Below are 13,092 nucleotides of genomic sequence, written 5' to 3'. Positions count from 1 at the left end.
CCCCTCAATCTTTGAGATTCTAACTATTTTGAAGTGTCCCCACTCCCCAAAAAAGGACCAGGGATCAATGAAAACAGAATTTGATAATAGACATTAGTGACGCACCTATTGCCTGTGAATACGCCTAAATGTGGAATCCACATTTCGTTGATGTTGTTATACAAAGCCGAAATTGTAATCCCAAATGTATCTTCAAACTGGATAGCATGCTTTAGCTTGCTAACAACACCGTACATCAAGTCAATGAATTTTCCAGTTAGGTTTACTTTTCATTAATTAATACAGATTCAGCCGAGCATACGGGTGACCATATCTTAACAGCACAACAGTCTTCCAGGGAACATTAGATTGCTTTCTTTGTCTTTTTTAGCACTTTAAAGGCGTAGAGGAAATTGCAATGAGCTGCATGATTTAAAGATTCCTCCTTACCACATCCACAACCAAAGTTAAATATATACACAATGCTTAACGAGCATTAACAATGAAGCACGGCTGCCGTGAGCCAAGTGAAAGCAGTCACGCAGAGGGGTATAAGCTGTCAACATGCCAGAGAATATTATTTTTTCATCTCCAAGATAGCACTGCCTGGTCCTCGGTGTTTAGCACTACAGATGTTGCAGAAATGCATTGAAGACTCCTGGAAATAAAAAAAGAAAAAGTATTTGTCTTCAAAATCCATGTTGCTGTAATACCTTTGTTAGGTCAATCAAAAGATCACATGGGTATATCTAACCGTGTTGTTCCACTAGTGCAAATGATGTTGCGCTAGGTTTTGAATGATGCACAAGAGGAAAATCCTACTTGTGCAAGCATGGTTGCACAACTGTTTGCACATTATGTGTATTATGCTTGTGCACCTGGCTGCCCAAGCATAATAGGCATCCGTTTGCATAACAGAAAGATTTGGTGGAGCTCAAAGAATTACTCTTACATAACACAAGATCAGAATATTAAAAACAGGATTTTACTAACAAGTGTCATAGTAATGTTGTTTAATACAAATTAAAATATAAGAGATGGATTTTAAACTGGAGGAATATCATCATCATCTTTATTTGAAGTCAATTGACCAGAAAGAGAAAAATACAAATCGTTTCAACAGGGAATCAATACATTGAATTAATTACAGAAAACATACCATTAAAACATATATGGAAATAATGCATAGGGATCAAGTGTGGAAGAGAGCAGAATCAAAAGAAGGATACATAAATTAACTTTAGGTCTTGAGCTAAATATATTCAAACAATTATACAATCATATGTGGTCCAATTTGTGCTAATATACCTATACACAAATAAGGTATGACTAAAATCCATTTGGCGTGCCCAAGAGATGAGGCGTGACTAGTGGGATTTTTGACTTTTCTCTCACCTTTTCTTCCTCTATTATATTTATATTGAGATTCATATCCCTCCTTACTGATTAACAACAGAGATTAAAAAAACAAACTAAAATATTACATTAATTTTCTCTGAATGCTCCCCTCAATTTCAAAAGCAGCCTGCCATGAGATGGCTGCTGCTGTTTAAGAAACGCAAGTCCAAAAGATCCCTTAGAGAAGTGGAACTAGTCACACGGTTCTTTGGATACTAACCGATATGTATGAAAGTCCTACGGAACATATAAAAGGGAGCTTATGGCTGTTAACCTGCTGCAGTAACCTTAAAACACGTACTTATGATACTGCTGCTGCTACTGCTTTGTGGAAAACCCAGGTAAATTTCACTCATTACAAAGTTAAACTCTCACTATAGTTAGTGGTGCTGATTTTTTTAACAAGTGAACTAGTAGAGGGAAAGAAGCTGTATTTGAAGTAGTAATTTATACCACTGAAGGTGTCTCCAAAGTAAATTTCATCTTGGTCCACAAGGTGACTACCATTTACCATTAACTGCTGCAGGACAGGCAGAAATGATTGCTATTGTGGTTCAAGAAAGGTATTAGGAAATGGCTTTTGATTGATTTCTGGAACATCCACTAATCTTTCCTGTTTCATAGTTAGCAGCGCAATCCTACGTATGTCTGCTTAGAAGCAAGATCCAGTGAGTTCAATGACACTTAGTCCCAGGCAAGTGTATACGGGATTGTAGCCTAAAATCTCTTGCATTCAACTAGAAATCAAGGATTTTTATCTTACTGTAGCAAAATTATTATTATTATTCTGCAGATTAAAGTGGGTGCTTCCAGATAAAGGGCTCCTAGCACTACCAGTCAGAAAGCATTGCATCTTTTCTTCATTAATGGATTTTTTGCAGTAATAAATATTCTGCAGAAATAAAAAAAATGAAAAAAATGGTGGGAAAACTTGAGAAGGTCTCGTCCCCCCATAAAATTCTATGAATAAGGCAGGGTGATGGCACCATGAAAACCTCATCTGGAAGCTCCAAGTGTCTCTGCAACTATGAAAACTCTAAGCTTCATTTTCAGGGTGGTTATACAAAGAACATACAGCTTACTTGAGCAATTCTATTTTTAATAATTGAGGTGTAATGCTTATGTTTTGCCAAAATCAAGTTTAATGTTTGTCCTTTAATATCAAAGTTACATTTAATATTTGGGGGTGTGGGAACCATAGTTTCTTGCTAATGGAAGCAGTATTTAAAACCTGTGACACTGGAAGGTGGGTGGGTGAGAGAGAGGTTATTTTGGATAGGTTCAATACATCTACTAATATCCGAGTAAGAACAAACACTATAATTATTTTATAATCCTCAATAAACACATGCCCTTCTCAGCGGATAGCAAAAAACCTTATTTGTCCTTTTGTCTTTGACTATGGCAATTTCTAGAATCTATAGAGATTAAGTTGGTTACTTACTGTGCTAGGTTCAGGGAAACACTCTTTGTGGAACATATGCCTGCAGTGAAACACTGTTATACTGAAAGATTTAGATGCATCTGGCAAGGGAAGAGAGATAAATGCATAAAATATTAGCAAAATATGTGAGCTGAAGGTTATAAAGTGCACCAAAAGTGAGATGCTTTTATTAAACACCAGGTATCCAAGGACATTCTCTATGTTCATAGGGGCTCCATTCATAAGAAAGGCAAATTGGTTTTCATAATTCCTGTGTCCTTATGGTGATGTCATATGATTCTACTTTGCCCATGTTAAAATGTGACTGTTCTCTGCTCTTTGAAATACCACACACATCACTGTTTAAAGCTGGACTGGCTATTGTCCATGAAGAAACTTCCCTTAGAGAGCTTCATATCCAAGTGGGAATTTGAATCCAGGTCCCTTCAGTCCACGTCCAACACTGGTTTGCATGTGCATCCTCCTCCAGATGACTCAAATCAAACAGCTGAATCTCTAGAGACCCTCATCTGAATCTGAATCATATTCACAGCGTTTCACTACATACACTAATGTTGTGCTGCATTAACCATATGATTTAGTTTGGTTCTCCCCGCCTCCCCGAAAGATGTTCTTATTATCTCTTGTGAAAGCATTTTCCAAGACTTTGAAGATTGGGTACTTAATACCATTGCCATTCCTGAGCATTTCTCCTTTGCTACTGCCAGCATCTCCTTGGAGGAGAGAGAAGAGGGAACCAGCTGTGAAACATCTGGCCTGGTAAGAAAAGCCCAACCTCCAAGATCCCTAGCAGTATTTAAACTGGGCAGCTGTTGCCCCTTGGAAAAGCACTAGTAAGCAGGGATGCAGGGATTTTGTAAAATACATCCCATCTGTATTTCGTGGATTGTCAGATGCATTTCGTTCCTTCATCTACTCATTGACAGAAACATTTTTTCCCATTTCCTAAATTAGCACAAATTCGCACTTGCGAAAGCACCCAGATTCCCCTCAAAATGTGCAAATCTGCACCAAAATGTGTACTTGTATTTTAATACATTTACATGAGCTTTTGTGGCTTACAAGTAGGAATTTTGTAAAATCTGTCCTGCCTGTGTTTTGTGGATTGTCAGGTGCCTTTAGTTCTGTCATCTCCTCATTGAGAGTATTGCATTCCCCAAATTCGTCTTTGTGCAAATTTGCACGTATGAAAATATGCAACCCCCCCGCCCCATGCACAAATCCTCCCACCCCAAAAGGACGAACAAAATGTACATATTTATGCTTTTAGCCCATGGGGAAAATGCACGTTGTCAGCCAGTGTGTTTTATTTTATATATTTTACTACAATTAAATTTGCATAAAATTCCAAACAGTAAAAAAAAAAACCAACTGGCCGCAAGTACATGGAATCTGTGTGACTTGGGAAAAGTCAGTCCACTGTGGGTCAGATTCATAGAAATCTGAACTCATTTATTTAATTATTAAATTTATATACCGCCCCATAGTCGAAGCTCTCTGGGCGGTTTACAAAAGTTAAAAACAGTGAACATTAGAAAGTATACAAAATTTAAATTTCATTCTGTTGCGGACTTCTCCGACATCCCTACTAGCAAGTAAAAGCTAAGCTAGTTCAGGGGTAGGCTCTTGAGATGTTTTATAACGTCCATAAGCCTTAGCTAACATGGATAATGATCAGGGAATGTGGGAGTTATAGTCCAAAACCTCGGGAGGATACCAGGCTGCCTATATATGGGTTAGCTATTTATTTTTTTGCTAAAAAATTATTTTTTAAAATTTGCTTCTATACTTGATTGTTGTGTATTAATTGTGAATTGGTCAGCGAATGGTATCAGTGCATTGGTATATTGGACTCTTGCTATGATATTATTGAACTGATGGCTTTATTTTATTGGACTCTGTTTGACCGTTTTCATAATAAATTGTTTTCAAAATACAATAGTGTGATTCCCCCCCCCCCCCCCAACCAAATGTTTATTGTGAGATGCTTTAGGGTACACTCTACTGTGGAAAAGCAACATATAAATAAACTAAATTAATCTAAACTCAAATAAGGGACATGCAGACTGAAACTGAAGTTGATTCCTTTACAACTTGGATTAGACTAGTCCATTCCTTTCCATCCAAGAAACTAGGTATGGATGGAGACTGAGACTGTCATGCCTAATTGGAGAATTCCTTTTCCACTTGCATGCTCTGACCTAGCCTTTCTGAACCTGGGTCCCTGCAGATGTTTTCGACAACAACTCCCAGGATTCCTGATCATTGGCCACTCTGTTTGGGGCTGATGGGAATCGAAGCCCAAAACATCTGGAGGGACTTAGGTTGGGGAAGGCTGGGCTGAGCTATCCTATCCCCATCACGGTTTCAGGTGGTGCAAAAGAGATGGGAAGGGAGCTGCAGCTGGACTTGCTGGCAGGGCACATGGGGATGGATATCATCCACCCCAACCACCTTCCATTCAGAGCACCAAAACCAGTTTCTGGCCAGAAAACTATTCTCTGAAGTGTGCATACGTGTTTTGGCCATAAATGTCCTACCTGTAGGCAGTATAGGGGCAAGGCATGTTTCACAGATATTCTCCTCTGTAAGAAAAAGGAAAAGTTCAAGTTAATTGTTGAAATCAGCTTTCCCCAACCTGGTGCTCTCCAGATGCGTTGGACTACAACTCCCATCACAATATGCTGGCTGGGGATGATGGACATTTTAGTCCAACACATCTGGAAGGCACTGAACTGGGAGAAACTGGTTTAGATAAAGTTTTGCTATCTGTCGCAGGCAGGAGCACACAAAGTGTAGACAGTCTTCAGTACAAGAGACAAAGCTTTTGGCATCAAAGCACATTAACAGGTAATCCATGTGGAAATAAGTACTTATTACAAGGATGGGAAACATATGGCTCTCCAGATGTTGCTGAACTGCAATTTCTATCATCCTTCACAATTGGTTATGATGGCTTGGGCTGGTAGGAGCTGAAGTCCAACAACATCTGGAAGGCCACACCTCCTCCCAACCCTGGCTTACTTCAGTAGCTGTAAAATGTCCCACATTCTGGGGGTTAAATAATCCAATTGAGAAAATATTTGCACAGGTATTTAGGGGATTTTACTACTAATAAGGCTCATCACCCTCTCAAACAATGTTCAATGTCTGAGAAAGATCATGTGCTTTATCTGATGTTAGTCCTACTTAGAACAGACCCATTGAAATGAATGGGACTAAAGCTAGACTAACATTGCATACAACTCTTAATGACCTTGTACCAAAATCTATAGTATTACACATATCAACAGTTGTAGGCAAGTTTACAAGGGAAATCATTTCATTTCAGGAGTTTCCAAAGATGCATTGTACGTACCGTCCACAAGGACCCCTCTCATTTGTGTACGATGCATCTTTTTCAACAAGGAGAGTGAGTCAGCAACAAGAATCTTCTTGCACCCTTCCCGGAGCAAAATCTAAGAAACAGAAGTACATAAATGTGACAATATTCTGCTGGCTTTCGTTCCCAATGTATGCAGAAGCTGAAATTACATATTTTACATCATATCCCTCCCTACAAGGTCCATTCCCTTATCAGAAAAGCTGTCTCACAATTACTTATTGGAGCTTCAAATGTATTAATTAAAATGACACATTAGTAATTGGAAGTGCCCTTAAAATAGACATGAGGCCTCTGGCAAGACCTCTGAACTCTTACTTCATGTTTTCACATGCTATTCTCGATCACAAAAGCAATCCCTTCTGCACTCATTTCATTAATAAAAATAACTTTCTTTATACTCAGATGCGTTATAAAAGAATGGTAACTTGAATCAAGTTGAAATGAGAATATAATCACAGCAGTAATGAAGTCTTCCAAAGCAGAGGGCTTCTCAATCAAACAAATCATTTTTAGCAGCTTAATTATTTTCTAATTGATTACGTTTAAATAAAACATACTGATACAGATTTATGAATTTAAAAATATATATTCTTAATCCAAATTTTGTTCACTGCCCAGAGAACTTTGGTTATTGGTGGTTCAAAATAAATACAAAATTGTTCTTATCTTGTCCCTAAAAGGCAGGAAAAATAATCATTAATAAATACGCCTAAAAACCCAAATGAGACTCTGTTTTGAGATACAGAGGCAAGCACAAGATAACTTACAATTGAATAACAATAAAACTCTGAGAAGCCATTGAGCAACATTGACTAACTGCCATTGTTCTGTTTGAATTGCAGCTTCTGCTCCTCCCCCCTCCTTTTCAGGTTCTTCAAGCCTCCAGTTTGCTGCAGTTTGCAGTTTGCAACTTGAAGAGGAGAAGCAACTTAGCTCTCTGAGAAGCCATTGAGCAACATTGACTAACTGCCATTGGTCTGTTTGAATTGCAGCTTCTGCTCCTCCCCCCTCCTTTTCAGGTTCTTCAAGCCTCCAGTTTGCTGGAGGCGCGAGCCGAAGGGCGAGAGCACAAGGGCTCTCGGCCTGTGGCTCTCAGCCGTGGGGCGAAGCCGGTCAAGCGGATCCTCTACTCTGGAGGAAAAACCGCAGCCACGGTCCGGTTGCTGCCACTTTCTGATTCAGGTCACGATCTTCTCATTGTCTCCTCTCAGTTCTTTTCTCCTCATATCTGTTCCTTATGGCTCGTTCCAATCTCGTCTCTCCTAACTTAGTTCCTATCCGGTGTCTCCCCTCTTCTCAGCTGCCTTTTTCGTGTTCCTTATGGAACTGTCGCTCTCTTGCTTCTAAGGCCCCTGTCATCCAGGACTTGTTTATCTCTAGGTCTCTCCACCTCCTTGCTCTTACTGAAACCTGGCTTCCTGCCCATGATACTGCCATCTCTGCTGCCCTCTCTCTTGGAGGACTCTCTTTCTCTCACACTAGTCGCCCAGAGGGTCGGGGTGGTGGTGTGGGTCTTTTATTATCTAGTTTGTGCCAGTTCCAGCCTCTTTCCATTCCACCTTCACATTGCTTCTCCTCCTTTGAGGTACATGTGGTGAGGCTCTTCGCTCCACTGCGACTGCGGGTTGCAGTTCTGTACCGCCCCCCAGGCTCGTCCTCAAAATTTATCTCTGATTTTGATTCGTGGCTGTCCTTTTTCCTCTCTGACAACTGTCCTACTCTTATCCTGGGTGATTTCAACATTCATGTGGATGACCCTCAAGATGCTGCAGCTCTACGATTTCGCTCATTATCTTCCTCTTATGATCTTAAGCTTTGGTCTGATGCACCCACACATTCCCTTGGACACTGTCTGGATCTTGTTCTCACTCGGAATTGCTCTGTGTTGGACTTTTCTACTGCTCACTTTCCGCTGTCAGATCATCAATATTACTCATCATAATCCTCCTCCTTCACGTCCCGCTTCTCGCTCTTGTCGTGACTTGCAATCTATCAATTACGAGGCTTTTTCTCAGTCTCTAGCCTCCTCCCTTCCTTCTGTCTGTTCGGCTGTCTCCTTGGACTCAGCTGTCTCCTTCTTTAATTCCTCCTTATCTTCAACTCTTGATAATCTTGCTCCATCTACAACTCGGATAGTTCGCCCTTCTCAACCCCAACCGTGGCTCACCTCTTCCCTCCGCTACCTTCGCTCTTGTTCCCGGGCAGCTGAACGCCTTTGGCGTAAGACCAGGGACCGGGCAGACTTTGTCCATTACAAATTTGTACTCTCCTCTTTCTCTTCTGCCATCTCACTGGCCAAACAGCAGTACTACTCAACGCTGATCCAGTCAAATGCTAGGCATCCTCAGCGGCTCTTTGCGTCCTTCAATTCTCTTCTGAAGCCTAATCCGCCATCTCTCCCCGCCTCTCTGTCTGCTAATAACTTTGCCTCTTTTTTCAATGCTAAAATCCAAACTATCCGCTCTGATCTGGCCAGCTCTGCTCCTCTTCCAGTTCCTGTTCCTCATCTGTCAGCTCCTCCTGCAAATTTCTCTGCGTTTCCTTCGGTCTCTGCGGATGAACTGTCTACAATACTGCGCTCTTCGAAGCCTTCCACTTGTTCTCGTGATCCGATTCCTTCTCGCGTCTTTATTAATCTTATTCCTGCTATCCTCCCTTCCTTGCTACATATTATTAATCTTTCTCTGTCCTCTGGTTCATTTCCTTCTGCTTTTAAACATGCTACAGTCTCTCCCATTCTCAAGAAACCTACTCTTGATAGGCTATCTCTGTCTAACTACCGACCTGTCTCTTTGTTGCCGTTTGTTTCAAAGATCCTGGAGCGTGCGGTCTACTCTCGCTGTCTTGACTTTCTTTCTAGTAACTCTGCTTTGGATCCATTTCAATCTGGATTCCGTCCTCTGCATTCCACCGAAACAGCCCTTACTAAGATCACCAATGATCTCCTTACTGCCAAGTCTAAAGGCCATTATTCCGTTCTTATTCTCCTTGATCTAACTGCAGCCTTTGACACGGTTGATCATGATCTTCTCTTAGATTCCCTTCATGACCTTGGATTTTGTGGCTCTGTCTATAACTGGTTTGCCTCCTATCTAGCGGGTCGCTCTTTCAGCGTGTTGACTAATGGCAGCTCGTCTTCCTCCTTTCCCCTTTCAGTAGGGGTTCCGCAAGGCTCGGTGCTTGGCCCGTTGTTGTTTTCCTTATACATGTTGCCCTTGGGCAAGCTTATTCAATCTCATGGTCTCCAATATCATCTGTACGCCGATGATACACAACTATATCTGTCATCTCCGGAACTTTCTCCTGATGTTCACGATCGTATCTCGGCATGTCTTTCAGATATCTCAGCTTGGCTGCTTCATCGTCGCTTGAAGCTTAACATGGCAAAGACTGAATTGCTTGTTTTTCCTCCTAAACCTTCTCCTCATCTCTCATTCTCTCTTACTGTCAATGATGTTACGCTTACTCCGGTCAAGGAAGCTCGTAGCCTTGGCTTTATCTTCGACTCCTCGCTCTCCTTTATTCCTCATATTGAGGCAGTAGCTAAATCTTGTCGATTTTTCCTGTATAATATTGCCAGGATTCGATCATTTTTGTCTGTCTCTTCTGCCAAGACGCTTGTTCATGCACTGGTTATTTCACGGTTGGACTACTGCAACCTCCTTCTCTCTGGCCTTCCTTCTTCTCACATCAGCCCGTTGGTTTCTGTTCACCACTCTGCCGCAAAGATCATCTTCTTAGCACGCCGCTCCGACCATGTTACTCCGCTTCTGAAATCTCTTCATTGGCTTCCAATTCACTTCAGAATCCAATATAAACTTCTCCTGTTAACCTTCAAAGCTTTTCACGGTCTAGCTCCTTCCTATCTCTCCTCTCTCATCTCACACTATTGCCCCGCTCGTGCTCTTCGCTCCTCTGATGCCATGTTTCTCGCCTGCCCAAGGGCCTCTACTTCCCTTGCTCGGCTTCGTCCATTTTCGTCTGCTGCCCCCTACGCCTGGAACGCTCTTCCAGAACATTTGAGAACTACAAGTTCAACCACAGCTTTTAAAGCTCAACTAAAAACTTTTCTTTTTCCTAAAGCTTTTAAAACTTGATGTTGTGCAGACTTCTACTGTTACTTTCTACTGTTAGTTTTTCCCTACCCAGTGCCTGCTTACCCTTCCCTGTACCTGTTGGCATTCTCTTCCCCTCCTTATTGTTTTACTATGATTTTATTAGATTGTAAGCCTATGCGGCAGGGCCTTGCTATTTACTGTTTTACTCTGTACAGCACCATGTACATTGATGGTGCTATATAAATAAATAATAATAATAATAATAATAATAATAATAATAATAACTTATTGTTAAATGAAAGGTTATCTTTAATGTGCTTACGTATCAAAATGGCTTTAAAAACTAGTATGATCTTCTGTCAGTCTCACTGATTTATCAGATAAAGCTTTGAACAGTGCAAGCCTATACACGTCCCAGGAGTGGGAATTACTCCCAGGTAAGTGAATTTGGAATTGCAATTTAAAGATTGCAGTATTACCAACAATTCAAGTCTGACAGGTAGCCACTCCAACAAAGAGATCTATGGATACACACCTGCTCACACAGATCTCTTGTATTCTGGCCTACTCCTTTGCATGCTATCCCAATTAAGTTAATTGAGGGAGCACATCTTCATGACTACAGAAATGCTAAAGGTGGATCTATTTTCTTCATTAGAATAAATTGGAAGGCCATTGTGGGTTGCAAGCTTTTACATCTAGAGAAGATCAATAGATATCATTGCATGAATTCATTTTAGATAATGAAACTGTGAACCTGAAGTATTTATGGCAACACACAGTATATATTTATACACCCGCTAATCTATATATACATACTCAGCACACACACTTTAAATCAATATTAATCCCAAAGCTTCGGGATTTCATTTTTGAGAATTCCTGGCTGCTTTAGTTCTTTTCCAATAAGAGAATCTTCATAAAATGCCTCAGCCCAATGAGATTAACTATAATACGAAAGGCACAGATCAAGGCGACAACTGACGAGAAAACACTTCTATAAAATCTTGCCTCTAGAGGTATATGAAATGTGAAGTGCTCTGTCTGAGCTTGACTTTGCCTAATTTTTCATTGCTCCTTTCACATTCTTCTCTCAAATCAAAGTCAACTTTCATGGTGTATTTGTTAGGGCGAAGCAATCCGACTCTGCGTTGACCAGAACAGAAGCCTGCTATGCTTTCGTGCATGTTACTGGGGGTGGGGGGTGAGGAGGGGGCTCCCCGTGAGCTTTTCAGCTTTGGCAACAGTCTTGTATTTGTCATTGTGTCTAGTTCTAGTTCCACCCTAAATGTCACTTTTGAGGAGATTTAGCAAAATGTTCTCCTATTAGCTCAGGCAGTTTCATTCATTCTAATATACCCCATAATTTCCCCACTGTTTTTGTGTGTATACATACAGTATATATTCAGTTATCCAATTAATCTCTGGGAGGAAAATTTAGACTCTGGTGTAGACTTTTCCTTTTTCCTCACCGTTCTTGCAATTGCACTGTCCTATACTTTAAAGTGATCAGAATATTATACCTTGACAAAGGCTCATTATGTAACAAGTTTGGATATTTCTCTGCTGTTAATTATTATTTTATTTATTTATTTATTTATATAGCACCATCAATGTACATGGTGCTGTACAGATTACACAGTAAATAGCAAGACCCTGCCTATTTCCATTTAGTAGCAATATATTATCTGTATTATATATTATTATTATTATTATTTATTTATATAGCACCATCAATGCACATGGTGCTGTACAGAGTAATATAGGTTGCTATACAATAGTGTTTTCGTTCATTTACAGTGGAATCCTAAGCACATTTGTTCAGAAGTAAGTTCCACTCCATTCATTGTAGCTTACTCCGATTGTATAGGATTGCATCCCCATTTTCTTATACATTCCTTCTTCCGAATACATATAGAATCCAAATATTTTAATAGTAAAACCTGTCTTTTTAAAAACAGATTTCAGGAGGAATTTTGCTAACATCCACTAATGTTTTAAGATCAATTTCTGAAACATTCCGAAGTCATGAATAAGCAATCAAGGAATATGGGTGACATATCCTTATAGCAAAGTTGGCAGGGGGTGGGAGGAGAGAACTGTTTTCAAGTGAGTGGTGCTCTGATTCAACAGAGTGGGCTGGCTCAGATGTAACGCTAAACTATAGTTTAGTGTTTAAAAAACAGGCCCAGGCTCACACGTTTCCCCGCCCCCACTCCTCCGGTGCAGCCACAAGGAAGATTTTGGACACTTTCTTAGTTTTTTTATTAACCACAGCTTGCGGTGACAGCTGAACTCAGACAAACTGTGGTTAATATATGCTCAGTGGGGAAGTCCATTCTCCTGCACAGCTGTCACGGCTTGATCAGGAAGACTGGTTGTTGCTAACGAGGAGGGGAAGAAAGGCTTCACATGTAGGCACACATGAGCCACATGAGGCAAGGGCGGGGCCAAGCCTTTGAAGGCTGCCCCTTCCCGACCATCGGCCTCTCTGGTTCTTTCAGCTCCCACCCTCTCTCCTTTCTTCTAGTATGGGGCTTAGCCAGTCGCTCCCTTTGTGGGGAGGGCTGAGTAGGATTTTTTCCCCTTCCCATAAATGGTGGGTGGTTTTGGCCTACTGCATACTGGAGGTTTTATCAGGATGGTGGATAAATAGGTTGATTTGTTGGCGGGATGTGTGGGAATTTGCTTAGCAGAATAGGGATGGTGACCTCTCTGGCACCTTTTGGTGATTGGCATATCCGGAGGTCTTGCTCCTCGCTAGTTTTATGGCTCCCGAGTCAGGATATGGTAGGCCTTTGGACATCTTCCTGTCTCATCTACTCAGT

At 40.9% G+C, this 13,092-nt stretch overlaps 1 protein-coding gene across 2 annotated transcripts in view; it reads right to left on the bottom strand.

Annotated features, from left to right (window-relative positions):
- Positions 1 to 246: 246 nt before the first annotated feature.
- Positions 247 to 13,092, bottom strand: part of VPS41 (VPS41 subunit of HOPS complex) — a 138,775-nt gene continuing 125,929 nt past the window's right edge. For both annotated transcript variants that reach the window (XM_063129564.1, XM_063129554.1), the window contains 4 exons: positions 6,180 to 6,279; positions 5,362 to 5,406; positions 2,822 to 2,901; positions 247 to 637 (listed from right to left, as the gene is read on the bottom strand). In XM_063129564.1, the coding sequence (XP_062985634.1) occupies positions 557 to 637; positions 2,822 to 2,901; positions 5,362 to 5,406; positions 6,180 to 6,279 (306 nt within the window). In that variant the 3' untranslated portion in view covers positions 247 to 556. The remainder of the gene's footprint in view (positions 638 to 2,821; positions 2,902 to 5,361; positions 5,407 to 6,179; positions 6,280 to 13,092) is intronic.

The sequence above is a fragment of the Elgaria multicarinata genome, chromosome 1, assembly GCF_023053635.1.
Source record: "Elgaria multicarinata webbii isolate HBS135686 ecotype San Diego chromosome 1, rElgMul1.1.pri, whole genome shotgun sequence".
NCBI classification, from domain to species: Eukaryota; Metazoa; Chordata; class Lepidosauria; order Squamata; family Anguidae; genus Elgaria; species Elgaria multicarinata.
The sequence above is the reverse complement of the archived record's forward strand: the minus strand, read 5'-3'. Positions and strand labels throughout refer to the sequence as shown.